The sequence below is a fragment of the Rhinolophus sinicus genome, linkage group LG03 (genome assembly GCF_036562045.2).
Source record: "Rhinolophus sinicus isolate RSC01 linkage group LG03, ASM3656204v1, whole genome shotgun sequence".
Taxonomy (NCBI): domain Eukaryota; kingdom Metazoa; phylum Chordata; class Mammalia; order Chiroptera; family Rhinolophidae; genus Rhinolophus; species Rhinolophus sinicus.
Genome location: NC_133753.1, coordinates 18,651,781 through 18,667,093, shown reverse-complemented (window position 1 = coordinate 18,667,093; position 15,313 = coordinate 18,651,781). Strand labels below are relative to the sequence as shown.

At 40.1% G+C, this 15,313-nt stretch overlaps 1 protein-coding gene across 4 annotated transcripts in view; it reads right to left on the bottom strand.

Annotated features, from left to right (window-relative positions):
- The window catches only part of STON2 (stonin 2), a 126,921-nt gene that overhangs the window by 89,868 nt on the left and 21,740 nt on the right, over positions 1-15,313 (bottom strand). For 3 of the 4 annotated variants that reach the window (XM_074327088.1, XM_074327085.1, XM_019731112.2), the window contains exons 2-3: positions 2,846-3,124; positions 433-708 (exon numbers count right to left, since the gene is read on the bottom strand). In XM_074327088.1, the coding sequence (XP_074183189.1) occupies positions 433-708; positions 2,846-2,933 (364 nt within the window). In that variant the 5' untranslated portion in view covers positions 2,934-3,124. The remainder of the gene's footprint in view (positions 1-432; positions 709-2,845; positions 3,125-15,313) is intronic. The other variant, XM_074327087.1, reaches the window with a different exon arrangement.

Sequence of the window (15,313 nt, the reverse complement as noted above, 5' to 3'; positions counted from 1 at the left end):
GAGGTTTGGGACATAAGAATATCCATGTTTAACTGGCTGCTCTACTAGAGATGGTCATTGGTCCACACTTCGAGAAACATTCATTTCTATGTGTAAGGAGCTTACAGTTTAGGTGCTGAATAGGTATACTTTCAATCCCTAACAGATAAATAAATATGCATACTTCCAAAGACAGGTCAACAGCCAGGGAAAAAGGTAAAAGGCTGGAAATGATCCAGAACACATAAACCCATATATGTTTATGTTAACAAAAACTATTACAGAATTAAGTCAGATGAGATCTCTGCCTACTCTCTCCTGTGTGGTCAGTGTTTCAGGGCTTCGGGGCACATAAAGTCGACTCCTAGCAGCCGTACACACCTTTCATGGAAAAGTATCCCTGATGAGCACAGACCTAAGCCAGAACTCTTTTCAGCCTCCCAACTGTCCCACCTGTTTCTTTATGAGTCGGTGACATGCTGGCCCAGGGTGTGTCATCTTCAAATTGAACCCAGTTGCTGATAGCTGAGGCCAGGTCAGACAGGGGCTGCTCCGGGCTCCCAGAAGGAGTGGCCGCTTCAGAGATGAGGCCCATCTTCTCAGAGGAGTCATCCTGCTCCGAGTGGGAAAGGTCCTGAGAGCCTCCATCCACCACTTGGTTCTCCCCAGAGGAGCTCTCGGACTGGTCTGATGAAGACGACAGTCCAGGGAGGTGCTCTTCTGTGCCCCCTGAAACAGATACCAGACGGCACCATCACATACATGAGGAAGGCCACTCTTCCGAACTGTCTTGTGCAGGAAGAACAAAGGATGGGCAAGGGGTGATCATAGGACTCACCATCACAGTGGGTGAGGGTGAAGAAACAGACATGCCCATCTGCCCTTATGCAAAGGAGTACTTTCCTAATAATGTGTAAAATCTATAACCTCAGCATGTCCGTAGAGGATAAGGGGAGGCTGAGAGTGATTCACAATTCTTATCCCAGCATCTACTCCAGTGCTTGGGGGTCATGAACAAAAATGTCTACAGTGGCCAATCAAGAAACATAACTGAGTGAGAAGAGAAAAGCCAAAGACAACAGGGACTGGTGGAGAGTATGGCTGAAGTGGAGAGCTTCTGTCTGAATTAGAGACATTTAAACTCAGACTTTAAGCTCTGTGCAGTCCTAATTACACATGGCTACAGGCTACTAGCTGCAGACTCTGCACCAATGATCAGCTGAAGGGGGCACAGAGGCTCCTCCCCTGACTTTGTATCACGTTATTGGTCCTGGAACACTTACCAGCCTTCAAATAGCATTATGTTTTAATAAAAGAATTATACTCTGATTGTGGTAGTGGTTGCATAAATCTACACATGTGTTCAAGTTCATCAACTGCACATCAAAAGTGGACAATTTTACTGTATGAAAACTTTTTAAAAATTAAAGTCCTAAAAATGAAACTCCTTCCTCCCATCACTAGCCAGACGAACGAGTCCACCTGCATGTAGTCAAAGCCTCTAGCGCTGTCCAGAAGAAATAAAAGGTGAACCACATGTGTAATTTTCTAGTAGCCACATTAAAAAATATAAAATAAATAAATAAATAAAAAGGAACAGGTAAAATTACTTTTAATAATATAAATTTCAACCCAGTATGTTGAAAATTCTAACATGCAATTGATATAAAAATTGTTAATGAAATACTTAACTTTTAATGAGTCTTTGAAATTCAGTATGGGTATTTTACACTTACAGCATATCTTGATTCAGATTAGACCATATCATGGTCTCAGTAGCCACATGGCTGTCATATTGGACAGCACACCCGTGAACTCACACTTTCCAGGTGCTGTAAAATGAAGCTGGGTTGATTTCAGTTGGCAGTCACAGCTGCAGTAGAACAGAACCAGCGGACATGGCTCTGCAAATATCTCCTGTATCATACCTTGGCCTTCCTCCATGAGCACCAGTTCCCTAGAAGTCAATTTATCCATCTTTATCATGATCATGAATGACAACTACTGAGCTCTTTCCATGTGCCAGGCACTATTCTAGTGCTTGACACATATTAATTCGTTTAGTCCTCACACTACTATGAATAGGTACTATGATTACCCCTAATGCACAAACTACCACACAGAGAAGTTAAGTGATCTCCCCAAGGTCACATCACTCACCTGTGGGGAGCCAGGATTGGAGCCCAAGCAATCTAGCTCTAGAGTCTGCCACTCTTAACAACTATGCTTTAAAAATTCAGAAAATCGAGGGCCGGCCTGGGGGCTCAGGTCGTTGGAACTCCGTGCTCCTAATGCCGAAAGCTGCCAGTTTGATTCCCACTCTCAACCACAAGGTTGCCAATTCGAGTCCTGCAAGGGATGGTGGGCTGCGCATTGTTAAAAAAATTAACAACGGCAACTGGACCTGGAGCTGAGCTGCGCCTTCCACAACTAAGATTGAAAGGACAACAACTTGAAGCTGAACAGCACCCTCCACAACTAAGATTGAAAGGACAACAACCTGACTTGGAAAAAAGTCCTGGAAGTACACAGTGTTCCCCAATAAAGTCCTTTGCCCCTTACCCAATAAAATCTTTAAACAAAAAAAAAAAGGGGAAATCAAAATTGATGTAGGGAGTAACAACCAAAAAAGCAGAGTATAGAGCCCTTTGTAAATATGAAGTTTACGTTCCTTTGAAGAAAACAGCCACTTTTGGTGTTTCCAGGCCCTTGGCTTCTGAGTAGAAGAATCTGCATCTCAGGAAAGCAATAAACTGGCTCTTTTTCCATATTAAAATCCTACCCAAAGAATGATCAAGTACAAGCTGTAACAAGCAGCCGTGGTTCTTTGCCAATCTTTTCACTTAGGAATGAAAGCACTCCTTACCCTCAGAAGGGACAGGAAAGAGTGGCTCCTCACTGAAGGAGACCCACTCCGACTGGTGGGTAGCGATCACATGGTCCAAGGTCGTCATGCTAGGAAAGCACTGGTCATCTTCACACAGCTGGCCTCCGGCAGACCCCAGAGTAAGGTCTGGGATGGGGAAGGGTACAGTGGCGTGGTGGATTTGGGCCTATGGTCTGTTGTGGTGGTCTTGCCCAAGGCCGCACTCAGAAGGAGCCAGACTCGCCCCTCTTGCTTCTGGTTAATCTGCCAAGCGGAAATCTGTGTTTAAAAATAATAAAAATTTAAAATTGAAATAAAATAAAATAATTAAATAAAAATAAAAATTAACCATCACATTATCCCCAGTCCACACAGGTCTAGGGCTTCCAACACTGCCCACGAGAAGGACAGGGCAGTGTTTCCATTTGCCTTACTTTTCTGTGTCCGTCTTGCCCCCACTCCTCCTATGGAAACACCTGCCTTTCATGTAAGATCTCTGTGCCTTCATAGCAGACTTGTAAATAATCACCCAAATTTTAGCAATTAGATACCCTAATGTCCCCCATTATTCTATTTTGGAAACACTTTTATCTATCATGTAATGTCATCATTGTAAAATAAAAATCAAAATTTCTTAAAGTGCTTTCACTTTCTTTTACCAGATGGTGAAATAAATGCATGTGCTTTCCTATTAAATCAGTGCAGTTTCTTGCCTTAGGCAGGTAGCTCTTTGCAAGCTTGATTTAAATCTTTGGCAGAAACCCAACAAAGTCCAGCTGGTATCTCCACGCACGGTTTATCAATCAAGAAAAATTGGAATGGAATCATCTTGTTCATTTGGAGTTAGGGGGTAGGGCATATTTGCTTTGTGAAAAATGTGAGTTAAACGCATTTTCAGTCTAGGCCAATGTGAATTAGTACATAAAAGTCTAGCCTTTATTCACACTGCACTTATGTTCTATGTATGTAGAAGGATACTTAATAGACATACTTTTGTCTGTATTATTAATGTCCTTTTACAACTTGAACCTTGTTCTCATAATGAATTAATAAAACCTGAATTAATGCAAAATTAATGTGTTTCTGCAAAAGAGCTATTGTCTACCTTGTGCAATATTAGTTCTGATTAACTGAATAATCACAATATTCATTTTAGTCTAGAACAATTTAACTCATAGCCTTCTAACTGGTGCACAATAAAAAGAAAATGTTGAGGAAATTTTACTACATGTTATTACCTGCAATAAATAATCTATGCTGGGGAAAATCGGAATAGAAACATTAACAGCTTTTGCTTTTATTTTTTCATAATTAAAACAATTAGTTTTGTTATATGATACTTCCTAAAAACAACTAATATTTGTATAGAATTTATAATTTTCAGAAATATTTCATACCATACTTCGTTTGATTCAACAGCCATTTTAGTTGGGTAAGGCGGGTATTAATATCATTCTTTTACAGATAAAGAAATCTAGGCTTAGGTAACTGACTTATCCAATACTTGTGTTGTTTCCAGGTCCTTGTTTGGTGCCCTAAGTTCCTAAGATGTTTCCTCTAGCCCTCTAGGTGAAAGAATTCACACATCCCAGGACAGTGACAAACGAACACTTTTTGTTTTCCATAATAAGATCCCTCCCAAAGAATGATCGAGAGCAGAGGCGGCCATAACAAGCAGATGTGCTAGATGCCCCAAGCTAAGAGGTGATAGATGCAACCCTTGAACCCAAGTCTTCTGATGCCAAAACACTCTAATCTTTGGGTCACAGCCACAAGAAAAGTACTAGAGAATATATAGACTATCATGCACTGAAGTAATTTACAAACATCAATTACAGTGGAACCATAATGAAATGATCTGTGAAACTCTCCATGTGGAAATCTGCCAGGGGACCCAAGCTGTACAGAAAATGCCAAGCCCAGACATCTCTCTTCCAAGTCCCTCACCTAAGATCCTTAACCAGCCATGGACCAGACTCATGCAAATGGCCTGGGGAGTGCAGTACTTCAAAACCAGATCTACCAGAGAACCATGCAGAGCCCAGGCCCAAAGATCTGATTCCACAGACTTCTCCCATAAAGCCTTTCTCAAGCCCAGTCAAATGTTCGCGTCACTCGGTGTGGTAATGGCTGCAGGCCACGGTACGACAGTAAAACTGAAGAATCAGATTCTTCCTCTCCTAACAATAGCAGCATGTAAACCAGGTTCAACAACAACAAGCCACAGCACAAGTCCATGTCTGACACATATCGCGTCACAGCTCAATGGGGAGAACATCCTGCAGACCCAGTGATGATGAGTCAAATCCAGTGAAATGCTCAGGATGAATGTGGGTGGGGAAGGGGCCTGGGGAAGAAAAGGAGGAAAAGGGTGAAGGTGATGGGGAAAATACTTAGAAACTTTAGAGCTCGAAGGAATTAAAGACCAATAGTCCCGATCTCAGGTTTTACACATGAGAAATCCGAAGCCCAAGGAAAGCAGGTGAGCAACAGAGTAAGAGCATGGGCCCAGGAGTTGAGCTGTCCAGATTCGAGTCCTATAGAGTCTTTATGCCTCAGTTCACTCACATGTAGCAAGAACAACAAAACTCGCTTCATAATTTTACGGATAAAGTACAGTAATATACACCAAGTGCTTAGTACTGGGAGCAACAAACTCTCGGTACCAATGACAATGACGATAATAGCAGGTGACCTCACAGAGGGCTTACCATGTGCCAGGCCCCATTCCAAGCTCTTTATAAATGTCAGCCACAGCCACCAGTGTTGTTACTAAACGACTCACCCCAAGTCACACAGATCATTAGTGGAAGACTTGGAACTAGAATGCAAACTTTATGAAACCACCCCATTTCTGACATTTACACATGCTGGGTTTAGTGATTTCTTCCCCTTTCAGTCATTTTTAGAGCAATTCCCTTAAACACTATGCAGAGTCAAATGCTAAACATTCTTTTTGCAAATACAGGTGCACTTTGGCTGATAAACCAAGACTACTAATCAGAAAGTATTAATCAAAGACGAGCCCCAATTTATCGACCCTCTTTAGCGTAACCAACCCAGAGCCAGACATGTGCTGGTAACAGAGAATGAGTAGTCCCAAGAAAGCCTGGTGGAACAAACTCATTACAGAGAACCCCGTATCATAACCCTGTGAAATGGATTCTATGTATTTGCCATGAAACAGCCACATCACCCAATAAGTCATGAGATGCCAGACCCCAAGGAGCGCTGTGCTAGCAGCTGGTAACCACAGAGGAACCCAATAATTGTGAGGCTAAATTCACACTGGAATTGGTTTCTCTCTAAAAACCTCACCCCATTTTTAGAATGTGAATCATAAAGTGAGGCTTAGAATCACCACAAATGAGTAGTGACTCACTATCTGCAGCAGGGGTTGACCAAGAAACACTAAAACTTTCATTGAAGTCTCCAGGTTGCCATTTCAGAAAGAAGTTTCTTTGTCAGCATCCCTTACACACTAACTTTGGGAGTGAATGCAGTTGGCTGATGAGAGTCACAGAAATAGATGTGTTTTCTCTCAGTCCCCTTATATGCATTCAAGAGCCCTGTGTGTCTGGAAATGCATCAGGCATCCTTGGAGACTGTGACCCTCAAGCAGTCTATGATCTAGCTGGGGAGATGAAGATACACAGAAGAGCAAACACAATAAATCTGGGAATAACTGCCTGCTGAAGGATACACCAGAAATGCTGTTTAGCTACAGAGAGATCTGCAAGGGCTGGAACCACAAAGGACGGGGCAGGTTTCTTAGATCTGAAGCACATCCTTGATTCTGGACTATTGGGAGGGAAGAGTAAGAACAGCCTTGGGACAGATGCTCAGTATAAGAGAAGATTAAAAATCAGATCTTTGTGGGGTTTGTTTCTGGGCCCGTGAAGAGTTCAGTCTGATGAGAGCTGAGGTATCTACTGGGGAAATGTGGGGAGAGAGGACTGATGGCCTTAACAGCTAAGAGGAGTTCAGTGGGAAAAGGGAAGCTGCTGAAGGTTTAAGAGTGGAGAGGGACTCAAGAAATGTGCCTAGGGGAGATTAATTTTCCTCAGACTCTACTGAGCAAGTTTGGTGATGGAAGCTATTGGCCACCACAGGACGTCCATATGTCCCAAAAGTCAGCATCGTCAGGAATGCATTCTGGGTACTCTGTGCTGGGCCCATTCTAGGGCCTGAGGGTTCAAGGAAGAATAAAACAGCATCACTGGCCTCAAGTAGCTTACAGTAAATTGTAGGGAGGTATGACAGCAACATCAAATAACAACACAATAGGCTCCCTAACGTGTTGTGATAGCTTATCCATCAAAACCATAACAGCAGAGAGTAAGGGCTTCAAAAGATTACTAAAGGCTTGAGCAGTAGGTGGTCATGAGCTATACCTTAAATTGGAAGGGAGGCCTCAGAAAAGAGTGGAGAAGCAAAGACATCTTTAAAAGGGGAAGCAGGAAGGGCATGTAGGTTGACAGTTACATTCTGTTTATCTGAAGAGGATGGGAGTGGTATTGAATGCACTGGAAAAAGAAGGGTTGGAACACTGACAGCTCTAAATTTCACAATGAATTTGAGTTCTTCAAACTACCCTTCCCACTCCTACTGCCAATACCTTGGTTAAGCCCCTCATCATCTCTTGCATTCAGACTATGACTAGCCTATCTCTCTCCCTGCCTTCAGCATCATCCCTTCCAACTTATTACCCAATCTACTGTGCCAGAGTTATCTTCCTAAAACCTAAAAATGCCCACGCCACAGCTCTACTTAAAAACTCTTCGGGCCAGCCCAGTGGTTAGAGCTCCATGCTCCTAACTCCATAGGCTGCCGGTTCGATTCCCACATGGGCCAGTGGGCTCTCAACCACAAGGTTGCCAGTTCAACTCCTCAAGTCCCGCAAGGGATGGTGGGCTCCGCCCCCTGCAACTAGCAATGGCAACTGGACCTGGAGCTGAGCTGCACCCTCCACAACTAAGATTGAAAGGACAACAACTTGACTTGGAAAAAAGTCCTGGTAGTACACACTGTTCCCCAAGAAAGTCCTGTTCCCCTTCCCCAATAAAATCTTTAAAAACTACAACAACAAAAAAACACAAAAAACTCTTCAACGGCTCCTCACAGCCATAGATTCTTTCCCCTTTTTTAGTTAGAGTCAGTTTCTGTTGCTTACAACCAAGAACTCTGATATATGGTATCTTTCTTGACTCCCACTAATCCCACTTGCCCCCTATCCCTCATATCTTCTCATTTATCAAATGATAATGAACTTGTTTGCTAATGTGGTATCTGCCAATGAGCTCCCTGAAGAAAAGGACATCTTGTGGATGCCTCCAACTCTTAGAACAGGGTCTGGAATTTAGTCCATGTTTGTTGAGTAAATGGTTGAATGAATGAATGAATGAATGAATGAATGAATGAATGAACAAATGAACTTGTTTTACCACATAGTAGGTAGCTCTTCTGAGTAGGTAAATGTTTTAGGAAGGTTAATTTAAACACTATGTATAAGATAGCTTGGTAGACAACGTGGATAAAGGGCAACATGTGCATTGTTTCTCTTTGATCTAAAACTGTGCTATCCAATTCCAATCCTAGCCACTAGACACAGGTAACTATTGAAAGGTGGCTAGTCCAAATTGAGTTGTTCTTTCAATGTAAAATACACACGAGATTTCAAAAAGAACAAAAATATATATGAAACCTATTTAATAATTTTTATACTAATTACATGTTGAAATGATAATATTTTGGATATATTGAGTTAAATAAAATGTATTTCAAAATTAATTTCACCTGTTTCCTTTAACTTATTTTTAATGGGGCAACTGGATAATTGAAAATAATACATATGTGGCTTGCACTATATTTGCATTGGACAGAATTGCTCTAAAAAAGTCCATTCTTAATTTCAAACTTGTTGTTGAAGGATGATTTTCAATAAACATAGAATTTGAGGTTGACTTTTTTTCCCTTCAGTATTTTGCCTTTTGGTAGCTATTGCTTCTCATGAGGAATTGGTTGTAATTCTTATTTCCCCATATAATACATCTTTTCTAACTGCTTTCAATATTTTATCTTTGGTTTGCAGCAATTAACTATAGTGTGTCTAGATGTGGTTTTCTTATAACTCATCCTACTTGAAGATTGTGTAGTATCTTGAATTTGTCTGTCAATTTTTTCATTAACTTCGAAAAATTCAGCTACTATTTCCTCAAATATTTCTCTCCCCCATTCTCTATCTCTTCTATTGATTTATCTTCAAGATCATTTATTTTTTCTTCTATTACCTTCTTTCTCCTGTTAAGCTCATCCTGTGAATTTTTCTTCTCAGTTACTCAACTTTTCCATTCTAGAATTTTCATTTGATTCTTTTATAGTTTCTATTTCTCTGCTGAGACGGCCTATATATTCACTCATTATGACAATATTTTCCTTTAGTTCTCTGAATATAATAGCTGTTTTAAAGGTTTTGTCAGCCAAATCCAACATCTGAGCCATTTGGGGGTTAGTAAATACAAAAACTGACTTTTTTTTTCACTATGGGCAATATTTTCTTATTTTTTTTGTAAATCTAATAATAGGTGATGATGTATTGAAGACATTCAGCATTTATCTTCCTCTGCAGACAGTTGATTTTCGTCAGTACTCAAATTGCCTGCTTATCTTGATCTTGTGTAGGCTTGGTCTTCTACTTTGTTGGAGGGATTTGCGAAAAACCAAAGGTGTTTGCCAAGCCTCTTTAACTACTACAAGGCTCAGTTTCCAAACTCGATCACCCCTGGAGATCTTGACAGCCTTGGTTTGAGGCTTTGTTAGGGTGGGTTTAAAGTAGTCCTTACTCTAGAGTAGGAACTGGCAAATACAGCCACAATCCAAGTCTGGCCCTCTGCCTTTCTTTGTAAATAAAGTTATATTGGGACAAAACTAAGCACATTCATTTACATTGCCTGTGGCTGATGTTGCTCTACAGTAGTGAGTTGAGTAGTTGTGACAGATGCCCCATGGCTCATAGAACCTAATATAATTAGTATCTAGCCTTTTATTAAAAAAAAGAAAATTACCAACCCTGCTCAAAAGCACAGACCTTACCCCTAAGACACAGACTTTTTCTGTCTTTTCTGGATGCTTGAGGTGTTAATAGGGTATTAAGGAGGTCTTCCCATGGTAGCTAGGATGGACTGCCAATGTCCCCCAGTATTGTTTGACCTCTGGTATCTATGTCGTATTCTTAACCCTGGAGCCACCACTTTTGGTAAATCTCATATGGTTTCAGTCTGTACATGTGCACTTCAGCCCAGCCAAGAATTCCCTGGGTACACTCAGACACCCTTCCCCATGCAACTCTCTCCTTGCTAGTGCCCTGCCCTGCAGATTCCAGATGTCGCCCAGACTCTGATCTCTGTTTCCTAATCTCAGCAGGACTGCTGTGCTTGGTTTAGACTCCAGCACACTATGCTGCAGTCAGGAAACTCTCCCCTGGAAGAGAGCCAAGGCGATCCTTGGGCTCACCTCATGAGTTTTAGGATTGTGCTTTCTGATGACGAATACTTGAGAAGAGTTACCTCATACATTTCATCCAGTTTTGTGACTGTTTACTGCAAAAGAACTGGTTTGTTGCCAGCTATAGCCAGAATTGGAAGTCTCCCCCGGAAACGCTCCTCTCTGATTTGTGTTTATTTTTAAAAAGAGACAAAAGATCAGTTCAGATCATCTAAATTAGGGTGATTTTATACTGATGTCCTGGAAATATTAATTAGAAGTTTTACAGAACTTTCATAAATCAGATGAGAAAAAAAGAAAGGTTTCATGTAGCTACGTGCATTAATTCCACCGCTTCAGAGCTAGGATAATATTTTATTTTGTTCGGTTAGCTATGCTATATAATTCCTGTTTGGTTAGTGATCCAAAAGGGGTTATTTAAATCTGAGAATTTAGACATCTTCCCCTTGTAACTCTTTGCCATATGTATTCAACTAGACAGCTACTTTGAAAATTTCTGCATTCATTTGTTGAGTTTTGAGGCTACTGGCAAACGTTATCTGGCTGGCTGTTTGGGGTTTATGCAGAAACATCTTAAATTAGATTCTAAACTAGATCCCAGTGCCAATTTCAATCCCAAAAGTAAGGCTTTTTCCTGGTCAAGCATCTCAATGTCAAAAGGAAAACTGAAAAAAAGGAAGAATGAGAAAAATGAAACCGCATGGATTGTATGTATTTTTTTTCAAGCTTTCTTCTAAAACAAGATATTCAACAAACTTACTGAGCATCTACTATGCTCTCAGAATTGTGCACAGTACAATGACACAAAATAATATCAAGCATGGTTTTATATTCTGAGACCTCTGGTATAGTGTGCTTCAGAAATCATAAAAGTTTATTCAGGAAGTTAAAGTAACCATGTTACTTGCTTCATAAATTCTCAGAATAAAGAGAAGCCTGGAGGGCCCAATTACCCTGTGACAAAAACCTACATCAGATTAAAGACTTGGAACACTGCTTCTCTTCCTTCTTGTAAATTCTTTCCCTTTATGAAAAAATAGAGTTCACGTTAACAGCACCTGAACAGAATTCACTGGAGAACAGACACACACACACACACACACACACACACACACACACATTTTAATTAACAGTTTCTTTAATGTTCCTGAAAGGGAAATGTTCCTGATGTTCCTGAAAGGGAAAAGTGGAGTGATCCTGGTTGTTGGCTTTTCCTATCTTTTTGGCATTTTTTTTTTGTCTTTCATTTAAATATTTCATTCTTTAAAAATAAAAAAGACTGCCTACTCTTCTTTCATTGGAAATTGGTAAGTAGAATGAACACCCCAGCCTCAAAACAAACACATATGAGAAAGAATTCCAAAAGGAACATATGTTGTGTTTCAACTATAGTATCTACGCATGATTCTCCATTAAGTAACTCCACCCTATTTCTCTCTTTTAATCACACACACCATAATCCCCTATTCCTAGATGTCTGTTCTTGGTCCCTCTAAAGTCAAATTATTTGGGTGTGTATACATGCATGCACACATATACACATACACACACATATAAATAAATACATATATATGTACATGAATACATATATGTATATCCCAAGGTTATAAGTACAAATATTCTATTGCATGATTTTTTCTTCAAAATAAACAATCCCGATGGCTGTGCTATCCAACTCCATGGTTTCACACTCAGAGTCAAGGAGCTAAGTCACGCTTGGCATGAAAAACAGGCTGCCTCTGATCTTTGGTGCATTCCTGAGGCAGTGACCCTGAATGATATCCCCAGGCACCTGAACAGTGTGTCACATTCGGTGAATGACTCTGGTAGAAGGTCAAGCTTTAAAATATGCAGAACACAACACTTTCTGGTACTTGAACTCTTAGAAGTTACTGGCTTATTCCATCTTGGCAAACTCATCTTGGTTTACTTTAGTTTCATATCTAGAATAGAGATGCTAATATTTTGCCTGTATGAAGGCAGGGAGTTGCTGTGGGTAATTTCTTTTCATCTACATTTTAGAGTCACGAGTCTATCACTTTGGATGTACCATCATGAGACTATCAGTTTCCTAAGAGTCTGTAAGAGTCTTGTGGGTCCCAGTGGTTGCTGTATTTCCTGGGCATAACCCTAACACTTTCTAAGAAGCTCAGAAGAACATTATTATATTTCATTCAAGTTAAAATGCCATAGATTGTAAAGTGCATCTAATTTCAGAGATTATAAAATATTTTAAAATCCTTATATATATATATATATGTATTTCTTAGAATCAATAAAATACAGTTTTATTTTTATACCAAATACTTACAAAAATTACAATTAGTGTATATTTCCAGGATTCAAAGAAGTTCATGGATTATTTCAATTCATTTCTTATTATGACACTGAGATAAGTAAAGCAGACATTTCTTTCACTTGATAAATAAGGCAACTGGCTCAGAGAGGTTGCTTGACTAGTCTAAGACCACACAGCTAAGCATGACAGAGTTGGAACAGGATCACAATTCTCTATCCTATGACACCACATCCTGTCTTACAGAAAACAGGTATAACAGATGCATTAACTGTGTCACCAACATTCCTTTCCTGTCATCATCGAGCACCAGAGGATGGATCATTATTGGTTGAACCAATCACTATAATTCCTACTCTTGCTTTGCCAGCATCCCTTGTACCCAGTGGTAGCCATTTGGCCAAGTTCTAGCCAATGAAACATAAATGGAAGTACAGTAAAAAATAAAGCTTTGAAAGGTGTTTTTGTCTTTGTTTTTTGCATTCCCAACTGATATAACAGATATTGTTCATACCTCCCTAATCCTTCTCACTTTCTCTCTTTTCCTGTCTTGAACATGGTCACGATGGCTGGAGCTACGTTAATCATACTACAACCATGAGAAAAGGCTAAGAGAATCAGTCATTGGCCTTGATGTCATTGAGCCACTAAACCAGTATCAGTAATCATTCATCTCTATATTTATTGTCATGTGAAAAGAAAATATTTTGTTTAAGCTCTTATAATCAAGTTTTCTAATACATGCAGGTGAGTGTGATTCTAGCTATAAAACAGGGGAGAGAAATTGTGGCTCCAAGATCTCCACATACCCTGGTGTTACTACCATGACTATGTCTCACTGAACGGCAATGCAATTAAGGTTACTAATCAATTGACATTAAGGTATTATCTGGGTGAGCCTAACCTAATCAACGAGCTCTTTAAAAGCAGAGGTTTCTCTGGCTGGTAGCAGAAAAGGAAGGCAGAGAAATTCAAAGTGTGAGAAGAAGGTTCTCCACTGCAGAGACAGAGGAGGCCAAGATGAAGCTCAAGGGCCTGAGGGAAGCCTCTAGGAGGTAAGAGTGGTACCCAACTGACAGCCAGCAAGAAAAAGGGGACACAGTCCTACAACCACAAGGAACTGCATTCTGCGAACAACAGGCATAAGCTTGGAGGAGACCCTGAGTTCCAGGTGAGAAAACAGCAGTCGACCCTTAATTTCAGCCTTGTAATACTCTGGGCAGAGAAGCCACCCAAGCTGTGCCAGCGTAGTAGTGCAAAAATGGGAGAATTTATTCTAGAGCTCAAAATCTTGAGGCCTGGACATAGCCTTCTTTCAATAGTTTCTCAATATGGATAAGAGACTGAACTACAACTAAATCAACTTTTACCCGCAGTACAGAGTAAGTAAAAACTAATACAAAATACAAAATAGTGAAAAAAAACAACCACACACTTATACATGTAGAACTTTAGAACATATTACATGGAGTTCTGTCTCCAGAGGTTTAATTTATTCTTCTGCCTTGCTTATTTAGGCTACTGCAAAGTTAGGTTGCTTTTCTAAAGACATGGGGGAAGGCTGGCAGGGTAATCATTTTTAGTGCAAAAAGTTAAAGAACAACTTTGGATACCTTTCCTTGAACATCGGAAGTTCAAGGAACAGCCAATCAGTTTTCTAGAGCAGGAATGATGATATGCTAAGGACTGCTCCTAACGAGGGATGTTAACATTTTGGAATATTTTAGAGGTGGGATAAAGAGTGAGCAAAAAGAATGAAGAGGAAAAGTAGAACCAATTGTGGAATAATACACTCGCAAACTCTTTTTTTAAATAAGATATTGATTAATTCATCCAACAAATTGTTAGTAAACACCGATAGATGTTCAAGATATAAAAGTAAACAAGGCAGATAGAGACCCTGCCTTCAAGAGGCTAATATGCAAGAGGGGAAAAGAGGTTTGAAACAAATCAACTATAAACAAATAAAATATCTGCAAATCAATAAAGGGTTAAGACAAGGAATAACATGGACAATAGGAAACAATCTCTCTGAAGAGGTGATATTTAACTACTACCTCAAGGAAGAGAAGAAGCCAACCATGACAGGACAAGAAGTAGAGAGTATTCAAAGTGGAGGGAACCAAAGACACAAAGAGTCTGAGATGGGAAAAAATTCACAAGCAAACAAACAAAACCAAGAAAACACCTGAAGTGAGAGTCGTGTAGGCAAGGAGGACCGGGCATGGGATAAGGGTGAAAGGCAGTTCACTTGTGAGCCAGATTGAGATGTTTAGATTTTATTCCAAACACAATGAGAAGTCAATGAAGGATTTAAAGAGAAGCAACAAAACTCGATTTGCCTTTTCAGAAGCTGAGTGGAGAACAGATTAAAAGGGGTAAGAGTAGAAGCAGAGAGAACAATTAGAAAGCTGTTGTAATAGTTGAGACAAAACACAATGGTGGCCTGAAACAACTCATGTATCCATCAAGGGATGAATGGATAAACCAAATGTAGCGCATATATATATATATGACATGGAATACTATTCAGCCTTAAAAAGGAAGGAAATTCTGACACATGCTACAACATGGTCGAACCTTGAGGACATTATGCTAAGTGAAATAAGCCTGTCACAAAAGGACAACTACTATATGATTCCACTTATATGAAGTACCTAAAGTAGTGG